This window comes from Sapajus apella, unplaced genomic scaffold, assembly GCF_009761245.1.
Source record: "Sapajus apella isolate SASKATOON/1434 unplaced genomic scaffold, GSC_monkey_1.0 scaffold62, whole genome shotgun sequence".
Taxonomy (NCBI): Eukaryota; Metazoa; Chordata; class Mammalia; order Primates; family Cebidae; genus Sapajus; species Sapajus apella.
In genome coordinates this window covers 8,432,139-8,443,898 of record NW_022437002.1, presented here as the reverse complement: position 1 = coordinate 8,443,898, position 11,760 = coordinate 8,432,139, and the positions used below count along the sequence as shown (strand labels likewise).

General features: G+C 44.6%; 1 protein-coding gene across 4 annotated transcripts in view; it reads left to right on the top strand.

The window, feature by feature from the left end:
• Positions 1-240: 240 nt before the first annotated feature.
• Positions 241-11,760, top strand: part of OSCP1 (organic solute carrier partner 1) — a 32,649-nt gene continuing 21,129 nt past the window's right edge. Inside the window, exons 1-2 of one of the 4 annotated variants that reach the window (XM_032246964.1) lie at positions 241-477; positions 7,583-7,612. In XM_032246964.1, the coding sequence (XP_032102855.1) occupies positions 366-477; positions 7,583-7,612 (142 nt within the window). In that variant the 5' untranslated portion in view covers positions 241-365. The remainder of the gene's footprint in view (positions 478-7,582; positions 7,613-11,760) is intronic. The other 3 variants (XM_032246965.1, XM_032246966.1, XM_032246967.1) reach the window with 3 other exon arrangements.

The window sequence follows — 11,760 nt, the reverse complement described above, 5'->3', positions numbered from 1 at the left end:
GCACCTGGGGCCCCGCGCCAGCGCCGGGGTTCCGAGCTCCAGGCTGGCTGTGTCAAGTCCACCCGCAGACACTGGCCCGGCCCTCGCCCTTACGAGGGAGGAACTAGACCCAAAAGTACACCTCCTCAACTGCGGCCAACATCGTGCCCGAGTTCGGCTCGGAACAGTCCACCCGGGACCCACCACCCAGACCAATTAGCGCCCGTCCTCAGGGCACCTCCCACCAAACCGCCTTCTGATTGGCTTTCTTTTCCCGTCGCGGCGTTGCCCTAGCAACCAGACTACTGGGACGCGGCGGCCTGGCCTTTAGGCCACTGACTACCGAACCCTGGGGCTCTTCACCAGCCCAGCTCGCTTCCAGCACCATGTCGGTGCGGACGCTACCGCTGCTCTTCTTGAACTTGGGCGGGGAGATGCTTTACATCCTGGACCAACGGCTGCGGGCCCAGAACATCCCGGGAGACAAGGCCCGCAGAGGTGAGAGGCCCCCGGCCCACTCAGCCAGACCCACAACCCTCAGCCCGGCCCTCTCACCATCACCCTAACACCCACAGCCAGACCCGCACCCCTACACACTTCACTCTTAGAACCAGGGACCTTTCTTACAAGCCACAAACCCCATCCAGTTGGAGCCCCTCAGGAGTCAAATCCCCCAAAAGCTTTTTTCACAGCAGAGGAATTTAATACGCCCAGTGGACCTTAGGATGCCTCATCTTCCTAATTTCCCCATCTCTTCAAATGCGAGAGGTGATTTCCCAATCTCTTATATCAATCAGTGCCTTCCAAATGTAGGAGTCCCAGCTGCCCACCATCTGGCGTCATACCCCTTGCTAGTCCAAACACATCCTCTTTACCCCCAAGGAAGAGGTTCTGATTTGTTTTTTGTTTGTTTTGTTTTGTTTTTTTGAGACAGCGTTCCACTCTGTCACCCAGGCTGCAGTGTCGTGGCACGATCTCGGCTAACGGGGCAACCTCCGCCTCCTAGGTTCCAGCTATTTTCGTGCCTCAGCCTCCCAAGTAGCTGGGATTACAGGCATGCACCACCACGCCCGGCAATTTTTTGTATTTTTAGTAGAAATGGGGTGTTGTCTTGTTTCTCACGCTGGTCTTGAATTCCTGGCCTCAAGTGATCGACCCACCTGAACCACCCCAAGTGTTGGGATTACAGGCGTGAGTCACCATGTTGGGTCCAGGTTCTGATTCTTCATTCCTTTATGGTAATATCTTTCCACATAAGCTGGAGATTGGTCTTACTCATGTCAAAAGCTATTTCTAGAAATTTGGGGTTCTAAAATAATATAGCTAAATACAAAAAAGTATGAAAGTTATAAATCTTTCTCCTCACAAGTATTGGAGGGGAATACAATTGTGAAAATAATTATTTGAGAGCTTTGAAAATGCAAAATCTGGGCTGGGCACAGTGGCTCACACCTGTAATCCCAGCACTTTGGAAGTCCGGGGCAGGCGGATCATGAGGTCAGGAGTTTGAGACCAGCCTGGCCAATATGGTGAAACCCCATCTCTACTAAAAATACAAAAATTAGCTGGGCATGGTGGTGCACACCTGTAATCCCAGCTACTCAAGAGGCTGAGGCAGGAGAATTGCTTGAACCTGGGAGGCGGAAGTTGCAGTGAGCCGAGATTGCTCCACTGCATTCCAGCCTGGGCAACAGAGCAAGACTCCATCTCAAAAAAAAAAAAAAAAAAAAAGAAAGAAAATGCAAAATCTGGCTCCCGTGGACACCACACTAATCCCCAGAAAAATGACAACTCAGAACACTCTGTTCCTTTTCCTCTTTTCCTCCCTTCTCAGCAAAAACTGCTTATACCAAATTTCCTAGATTAAGTATGAAGGAAATATTATATTTCAAAGCAGAAGAGGAAAAGTGGAAAAGGCAATTGACATGGCCACTAATTAGAACATTCTCTCCACTAATCTTCCCCACCACCTTCCCCCACCCCACCGCCCCCCGCTTCCCCCCGCCGAGACGGAGTTTCACTCTTGTTGCCCAGGTTGGAGTGCAGTGAGGTTGGAGTGCAGTGGCACGATCTCAGCTCACTGTAACCTCGGCCTCCCAGGTTCAAGCAATTCTCCTGCCTCGGCCTCCCGAGTAGCTGGGATTACAGTCATGCACCACCACACCTGGCTAATTTTATATTTCCAGTAGAGATGGGGTTTCACCATGTTGGACAGACTGATTTCAAACTTCTGACCTCAGGTGGTCCGCCTACCTCAGCCTCCCAAAGTACTGGGATTCCAGGTGTGAGTTACTGAGCCCGGCCCTCCATTAATCTTTATATGCTCAATTAAAAACTGAGCATACATATTCAGATATTAACTATTGTGTGTATGTGACTGAGTCCAAGTTCGTGCATAAAGAGCTAAAAAGGACTCCCTATAGCGTACCCCCTCCATTCATTCTGCACATTACAGCCAGTGAGCTTTCTAAAATGCTTATCTATTCATACTTGCCGCTGCCTAAAACCCTTTGTCACCTTTCCACTGCCATCTGGGTTAAGACCAGTTCCTGCACAGGACATTTCAAGGCCCTTCCTAATCTGATCTCTGTCTTCCTCTGCAGTCCTGTCTTCCACCACTGCCTGCCTTCTATTTCCCAATAATACCAAACTGCTTGCAGATCTCCACTTAAACCATGTTTGTTCATGTTTCTGTGCTAGTAATTCCCATCCCTACATTCTTCCCCTTCAATCCTACATTATTCAGCTTAAGAATTATCTCCTTCAGGAAGCCTCCCCATATGCAGAAAGGGCCTGCACATGCTCTCATAGCACCCTGTGCTCCCATAGCACCCCATGCCTGCTTCTCGCGACCTTATCCCTGGCCATACTATACTGAAATGACCTGTGCATATGTCTGTCTCCCACCTGATTGTCTTATTCATCTTTATACTCCAACACCTACCATAATTCCTAGACCAGAATAAATTAGTGATCAGTAAATGTTTGTTGAGCTGATTACCTAAATTGGCAGTTTTATATAGCACTGTCATTTTTTCTTTGAGAGGATTCTGTTTTCCTTGGTGCCTGTGTGATCTGACTTCACTTAGGCTAGTGGCACCAATGAGGTAACATGCTGGCATCCTCAGACTGGTAGGTAGCCTGCATCTTGGAAGGTAGTGTCAATTGGCAATTAAGAACATACTTTCTGGAGTCTTACAGACCTGGGTCCCAATTCCAGCTTCACTATTTAACTAATTGCATGACCTTCAGGTGTAACCTCTATAAACCTGTTTTTCCATAAAATGGAAAATATATATATATATATACCTTAAAGCAAAGTTGTAAGGATTGAATGAAATAATGTATTTATTATGTTTAACAGAATGAGTAATAGGTATCTTTCAACAGGAGGCCTGGGCAAGGCCCTCTGAATACTAGGGGACAGCTTTACCTTTAGGAGTTATAGCCTTTATTCTGGTTTTGCTAAATATGGTTTTAGGGAGTTTCAGCCATCTTTAGTAATTTACATTAGCACACTCATTCATTCCACAGTTTTTGATACAATGTCAAACATTTTGTGAGGTACTAGATAAAGCCTGATGCAGCCCTTCGGGACGTTCACTGGAGGTAGGGCTATTGATCAGTCCACTCCAGTCACTGACTCTAAATGACAACAATCAACAATAAAATGATGAAAAATTAAGCTCTTACTTTGTACCAAGGGCTCCTCTTAAACACCTATTGTAATCCATAGGTAATATTACTATCCCCATTTTACAGATGGAGAAACTAAGACTAATTTGCCCAGAGTTACATGGCTGGTAAGAGGAAAAGTAAAGGATTTGAGCCCAGGGCATCAGTCTCCAAAGCTCGTACTCAGCCAGTGTCCCCAGAACCACTATACTCTGCTGCCATACCTCGGGAACGATATCAAAATCTTTGTGGGGGTTGGTAGGTCAGGAGAAGAGGGAGGAGTTTGAAAAATATATACCCAGCCGGGCGCGGTGGCTCACGCTTGTAATCCCAGCACTTTGGGAGGCCGAGGCAGGTGGATCACGAGGTCAAGAGATCGAGACCATCATGGTCAACATGGTGAAACCCCGTCTCTACTAAAATACAGTAATTAGGCAGGCATGGTGGCGCACGCCTGTAGTCTCAGCTACTCAGGAGGCTGAGGCAGAAGAATTGCTTGAACCCGGGAGCCGGAAGTTGCGGTGAGCAGAGATCGCGCCATTGCACTCCAGCCTGGGTAACAAGAGTGAAACTCCGTCTCAAAAAAAAAAAAAGAAAAGAAAAATATACACCCAATATAATATACTCACTGATTTTATCAAAGTAATGACAGAAAGTAGTTGGCTGGTGGAGACTTGTAGAAGATAGTGTGAGATAGGGTAGACAGCATAGGATTCAAAGAGCTGAGAAACACTCATCTCTTCCACCAATTCCACCATTTTGAGTTGTGCGGCTGCTGAAGCGGGAGCCCCTGTAACAGATGCCTGTACACAGGAGCCTGTAAAACACTAGACTTGGTAAACTAGTCCTCTTCGAAGCTTTGAATGGAAATCATATTTCTTCTAGATGTTTTCATGATCTTATCCAACTAATTGGTCTCCTGGAGGCCATCCTGTTCCCACAAGGCCAAGGCAGATGTTGCAGCTTCCCCCACAACGCAGCCTCTAGTTTAGCATTCAACAGAAAGGAAGTGCTCGCTCTATGGGGCAACTATCGAGTGTTGCATATTGAATGTTGTCTCCTGTTTTAAGCAATAGCGAGAATAATAAAAGCTACCTTTGCCTCTTAAAAATATTTATAAATAAGATCTTTTTTTTTTTTCTTTTGAGACAGAGTCTCACTCTGTTGCCAGGCTGGAGAGCACTGGCGTGATCTCGGCTCACTGCAGCCTCTGCCTCCCGGGTTCAAGCAGGTCCTCTGCCTTAGCATCCTGAGTAGCTGGGAGTACAGGCGCGCACCACCATGCCTGGCTCATTTTTTGCATTTTAGTAGAGATGGCGTTTCACCATGTTGGCTGGGATGGTCTCAATCTCTTGACCTCATGATCCACTTGTCTCGGCCCCTCAAAGTGCTGGGATGACAGGTGTGAGCCACCACGCCCAGCCCAAGACCTTATTATATTTTGCTTACATTCCTCATTTTACAGGAGCGCAAACTGAGACATGTGGCCACAAAGTGATTTTTCTAAGACATGCCAATCACAGTGTAGTACGAGCAAGCAAAGGGCAGTGAGACTCTTTATTTTTCTAGTTTCAGTTTAACGACTAGCTCTGAATAGCCTTGGGCCTGCCCCTACTCAAAAGAGAACTAAAGTGGAGTTGTCACAAATAAGTCATCTGGAGAAATAATAGAAAACTAGGTTGTTCCTCTTCCCTGGATTCTCAGGAGGAAGGGAGTGGGGAACACACAGCACTACAGAGACCTCTGCTGGCGCTCAGCCTGCTTGCCTTCAGAAGCATCTGCCAGTTCCATTTTATCAGTGAGAGTCACTGTCCTTCAGAGCTGACCCCCTTGCAGCACCACTGTTCCCAAATACACCTGCACGGGGATTAAAACTCCACCTCCCTGAATTCCCACAAGTCTATCACACTAGACCACCAGTTAAATTAATGCCGCAGAGGCCAGGCCCAGTGGCTCATGCCTATAATCCCAGCACTTTGGGACACTGAGGCAGATGGATCACCTGAGGTCAGGAGTTCAAGACCAGCCTGGACAACATGATGAAAACCCATCTCTACAAAAATACAAAAGTTACCCAGGTGTGGTGGCACATGCCTGTAATTCCCGCTACCCAGGAGACTGAGGCAGGAGAATCACTTGAACCTGGGAGGCAGAGGCTGCAGTGAGCCAAGATCCTGCCACGGCACTCTAGCCTGGGCAACAGCCTGGAGACTCTGTCTCAAAATAAATAAACAAATAAAAAATAAATGCCACGGAAAGATAGATGTGGACATTGTACCAAAGAAAACAGTATATGCCAAACTCTTGGTGCTGCTCTCCCAGTATTTTCTTTTCAAAAGCACATGACTCTTGATGGGGGAAGATGATGAATTTTCCCAGAGGAATGTGACCTTGCAATGGAAACCCTTTGCAGCTGGTTAGGTCATGGCACCGGGCATGCTCTCACACTGCTCTGTTGGGAGCTGTTGGTATTAATGCATTGAAGCCATGTATATGCTTTAATTATAACTTCAGAAATCACCCCTAGTGCCACAATCTAGTGGCAAATATTTCCAAAAGAAACTATTAATTCCATAATGGTTTTGGGGGGATTTTTTGTTTTTCAAGACAGAGTGTGGCTCTGTCACCCAGGCTAGAGTACAGTGGCACAATTTCCACTCACTGTAACCTTCACCTCTTGGGTTCAAGAGATTCTCCTGCTTCAGCCTCCCAAGTAGCTGGGACTACAGGTGCACACCTCCACACCCAGCTAATTTTTGTATTTTTTGGTACAGATGGAGTTTCACCATGTTGGCCAGGCTGGTCTCAAACTCCTGACCTCCAGTGATCTGCCTGCCTCAGCCTCCCAGAGTTCTGGGATTACAGGCATGAGCCACTGTGCCTGGCCAAAATGTTTTAAAACACAGATATCTGTGGAACTTTTTTATCTAGGGTGGTTTTTCTAGATTGAAATCTCTGCAAAAAATGAAGGAAAGGAAAAAAGTCATCTTTCATCCTTTATGGGTGGTGTCTAATGTCCCTCAGTAGAGGAAGCAGAACTTGAGAAGCCAGCTAAGCATTTGATGTGTGTTATGCCTTTATCCCCACAATAGGCCTGTGAGGTAGGCGCTATTATGATCCCTGTTTTACAAATGAAACTGAGGTTAAACAGGTTGCTTGAAGTTTATATAGCTAGTAAGTAGAGCCAGGTTTCAATCCACAGAGTCTTGACTCGCACCGATTTCTCTAGCCAACTGCATTTTTCCTGATTTGGTCTCCTCTTGGGATCTTCCTGACTGCCTTGGTCCTCAGCAGCTTTCTTTATAGTGGTGCTATCATTATTCCTTTCTTTTTACATGGAAATCATGCATATATATATATATATATATATATATATATATATATATATAAAGTAAAACAGAAACAAACGCTGACATGTTTTCCTTTTAATTCAGATTTCAAATTTTCTAATTTAAGCAGTTCCATCTGTACTCTACAAAGGGAAATCTTACATTAATAAAAAAAAAAAAACACCTCAGATTGTATACAAAGAAACTCTTTTCTCTGCCTGTTCTTGGAATTATTCTTCCTCATGGAGGCTAGCATCTTTAAAAGCCTGCTACTGAATGATATGTTTTCTGGTAGCATTAGAGAGCACGATTTCTTGAGTCTTTCAAGATGAACCACAGGATAGCTAATCCTCCTCAGTTTACACTTTTAGCCCACTCCCTATAAGACATAGCCTTTCTTGAGCTTTTTTGAAATAGGTTGTTTATTCATCATCCTTTTAAAGGTTTCAGACAGAAGGCAGTGTGTTCACTTTAGACATTAAATACAAACATGAAAAGTTTCATAGATAAGATCATTGAAATTGGTATGTTTAAAGCCTCCTTGAAAATAATGTTCTTGCTTCATGAACTGGTGTTTTCTCTTTATATGCTTCATGTAGATGAATGGACAGAGGTGGACAGAAAACGAGGTATGCTATCTCTGGGCTGCATGTATTCAGTCTGCATCCACAGGTTCACTCGGACCTTTATCAGCAGGGTTTAAAGTGGGACCACTCGAAATAGTTCAAAGTAAGAAACAGGCATGAGTTTGTATTTAGCTGAGATATTGGCTATACATTTGAATCTTAAGAGAAATAAATATAGCATGTAAGATGAAAACTAAGCAAACTGACCAAAAAGCCACACTGCACCTGAGGGATCTGTCTCCTTTTCTCAGTTCCAAGCTTTGTAGGGACAGCTAGGGCAATAGCTGTACTTTGGGGTGTGTCATCCTATTTGGTAGTTAGTCCTTAAAACAACTTTGTTAAAGTGTCACGTAACCAAAGAATTGTGTTTCGACATGAGTGACCCTCCCAGAGCCATTCTCCCAAGCACACAGAGCAACCAAGGAAAATGGAAGCATGTAACTGCATGGCTGCCAGGACTGTGGGCAGAAGGCATGACACCGTGCATGCAGTGTGGCCTCCTGCGAAAGCTTCAGTTTCCCCTTACCTACTACAAGCAGCAAACCTGAAAAAGTTGTCAACTCCTCAGAATAAAGCCTTAGACTCTCTCAGCTTTTAAATATCTCAGGTACCTTCTGTCATTTGACATTTGGGTGTGGTTTGTGCCTATCATCAGCCATACTCCTCAATATTTTAAATGCTCTCACCATACCCAGTATGCTGAGAAGATAACCTATATAATATTTAAGAGGCTGAGCGCAGTGGCTCATGCCTATAATCCCAGCATTTTGGGAAGTGGAGGCAGGAGGATCACTTGAGGTCAGGAGTTCGAGACCAGCCTGACCAACATGATAAAAACTGTCTCTACTAAAAATACAAAAATTAGCCAGGCATGGTGACAGGCACTTATAATCCCACTTACTTGAGAGGCTGAGGCAGGAGAATCACTTGAACCTGGGAGGTGAAGGTTGCAGTGAGCTGAGATCATGGCACTGCACTCTAGCCTGGGCAACAGTAAGTCTCCGCTTCAAAAATAATAATAATATTTAAGAGCACAGGCATTAAAATCAAACAGACCTCATTCTAATTTCAGGTCCATCACTAGCTGTGTGACCTTGGACTTTAAACTCTATGATTCAGTTTTCCTCCTTAATAGAATGAGGATAATACAGAACTTGAGGATAAGTGATCTGGGGGAAAAAAAAAAAGAATGAGGATAATAATTCAGAATTGACTTGGAGTTTAAATGAGCTAATGCATATAAAGTTCTAAGCCCAGTGCCTGGGACATAGAAAGGATTCACACATGGTAACTATTCAGGTGGGTTTCCTCTCTTAATTCTTGGCTACAGATTTCTTATTTCCATTGACAAGTCAATTTAGAGCAGAGGTAATTGGTAAAAACTTGATTGCTATCATCAAGATAATTATTTCATCAGACCAGCCTTGAAGAAAACCCCAATTGAAGTGCTTGATACACTTTTATTATGTTTTACAACCATCATTTGACACTTCTTCTTGAGCAATTTTTGACCTACCCCGTGATGCATTGCAGAATTTCAGGTGTGAAGTGTGGATTTTCGAGGGCTTTTCATATACATAATTGAATAATTGAAATTTATTTTAACAGAAGTGTTCAAAAATAATGAACAGAAACTGACTTCATAATCTGAACCCAAGACTAGAGGCTTGCTATATTAAGAACCTAATTACCAACTTTCTGAAGCTCCAGTGAAAAAACCCTTCCCTCCCCTGCCTTAGTCTCTTCCTAATCAAATCTGGCTCCTGGTATATTCCTGCCTCTTGAAAAGTATGCAGAACTCATTTGCATGCCAAAAACCAACACTTAGACTAATGGGTGGGTCTGATTAAAACTATTTCTTCAGGGATGTTAGGGTGAAGGGAAAAAATAAATTTTTTTTAAAAACTGTTTCTCAGGTTTAACTTAAAGATGATGTGCTGCTTCTCTAGGGCAAGGATAACATCTCCTTTTTTATGTCTGTGGTGTTGATTTCAGTGTCTGGTACGTAATAGGTCTGCCTCAACCAAGGGCTGGGTGAAGCAAACTGTAAGACAAAAACATGTTAACGTGTGCCTCCATCTTCTCTCCAAAGAACGAAATGAGAAGAGGAGGCCCTAGGTGTCCTGGCCCAACCATTAAACTGCCATTTCCTCTTTGGGGACATTTGCACTCACTGCTCTGCCCACAAGGACAGACCCTGCCATCCTCTTCACAGCAGGTGAACTGTCTACAAGCTTTTGTGCCAGGAGCCATGGTGCTGCAAAGCTTCTTCACTTCCCGGGGCAAAGGCTTCATTTTGTTTTTTACTTTGCCCGAGTAGCTAACAATCACCTTGGGATATTCTTCGTCCAGAACTGATTTATCTGGGTCTAAGCTGTTTTCCTCGCTCCTAATAAGGGCTCAAAGACCCCAGAGAAATGACTCTGCATCTAGGTGAACAGTAGCTCTTTGTAAGCATTAACCTAACCAGAGTTGATGTGATGCTTTAACTTGAATTCTTCTTCTTTGGCACTCCTCCCTGGCTTACATAAGCCTGTGGAAAATTCTTCATATTCCCTCTTTTGAGGACTTATGTGTGGCTTTTCAGTTGTGCCTGTTTCCTTGCAAATGCTGCATTTTATGTAGGCTATGGTAAGGAAAAGGTTAGAAAACCCAGTTTATTGCAGGTTCTTTCTTATTGGTCAGGCATGAGGCAGACCTTAAAGAGTTCTGTGTCCCTCTGAGCTGTCCACGCTGGGGAAATGTTAGGGCACATCAAGGGCAGGCTGTGGTGGTTTGAAATTGTCAGATGTCAGGGACACCCTGTGTTGGTAATGGATTTGGTTCTTCCTCACTGAGTGATAGGAACAGTCTAGAATAAAAGCTAAAGGTCAAATGTGAGTTTAGCATTTCGGTAAGGAGCCACAGTTCATTTGTGTCACTGGGGTGTGTGTGTTGGGTGGGAGGGTTGTATACCCTCTCCCCTCTCTCTGTAGCCCTTCCATTTAAGATTTAAGTACAAGCAGCCCTCAGCTCCCTCTTCCTCCATAAAATGCATTGAAATGCTTTAAATTACTGGTCTGAACCCTCTGGGTACTTCTGTCAATTGCTTACAGGTAGAGAGTGCCTAAAATAGTCACTTCACTGCTCTACCTTGCCTCTGCTCTAAAGATGCATGGCCACGGGCAATCATCTGGAGTGTCCTTTGTGTTCAGCAAAAGAAGGAAGAATTTTCCATAATTCAGTAATAACCACTCATGTTTAATAAGTGATTTTGTATAATTATTTTAAGTAACCCAGTTTTCTTTCAGATTTGAATTTCTGTAGGTGTATATTCTCAGTATCCACATATGCTCACATTTAGGCCAGGATAACTGGTTTAATTAAGGATAATCTATGTTCAGCTATGTCTGTTCCTATTTCTCAGACCTGAGGGTTTTCCTGGCCCTTAGCTAGTGATATTTTATTCAGTAGTGCAAAATATCTAGATGAATGAAGACCTGAAACTATAGACACTTTGGTTTGCACACTTCTTTCTCACCAGAGGGAAACTTTCCATTTGAACAGGAGTGTGAGATATAGCACTATACTGTAATATCAATATTACAGATCAAATGTGGAAAGTAAGGCATTCAAAAATGGTGCTACTCAAAGTACATGTCTTGGCCGGGCGCGGTGGCTCACACCTATAATCCCAGCACTTTGGGAGGCCAAGGGGGATGGGTCACAAGGTCAAGAGATGGAGACCATCCTGGTCAACAAGGTGAAACCCCGTCTCTACTAAAAATACAAAAATTAGCTGGGCATGGTGACGCACACCTGTAATCCCAGCTACTCGGGAGGCTGAGGCAGGAGAATTGCTTGAACCCAGGAGGCGGAGGTTGCGGTGAGCCGAGATCGTGCCACGGCACTCCAGCGTGGGTAACAAGAGCGAAAATCCGTCTCAAAAAGAAAAACAACAACAGGCCGGGCGCGGTGGCTCACGCCTGTAATCCCAGCACTTTGGGAGGCCGAGGCGGGTGGATCACGAGGTCAAGAGATGGAGACCATCCTGGTCAACATGGTGAAACCCCGTCTCTACTAAATACTACAAAAAATTAGCTGGGCGTGGTGGCGCGTGCCTGTATCCCAGCTACTCAGGAGATTGAGGCAGAAGAATTGCCTGAACCCAG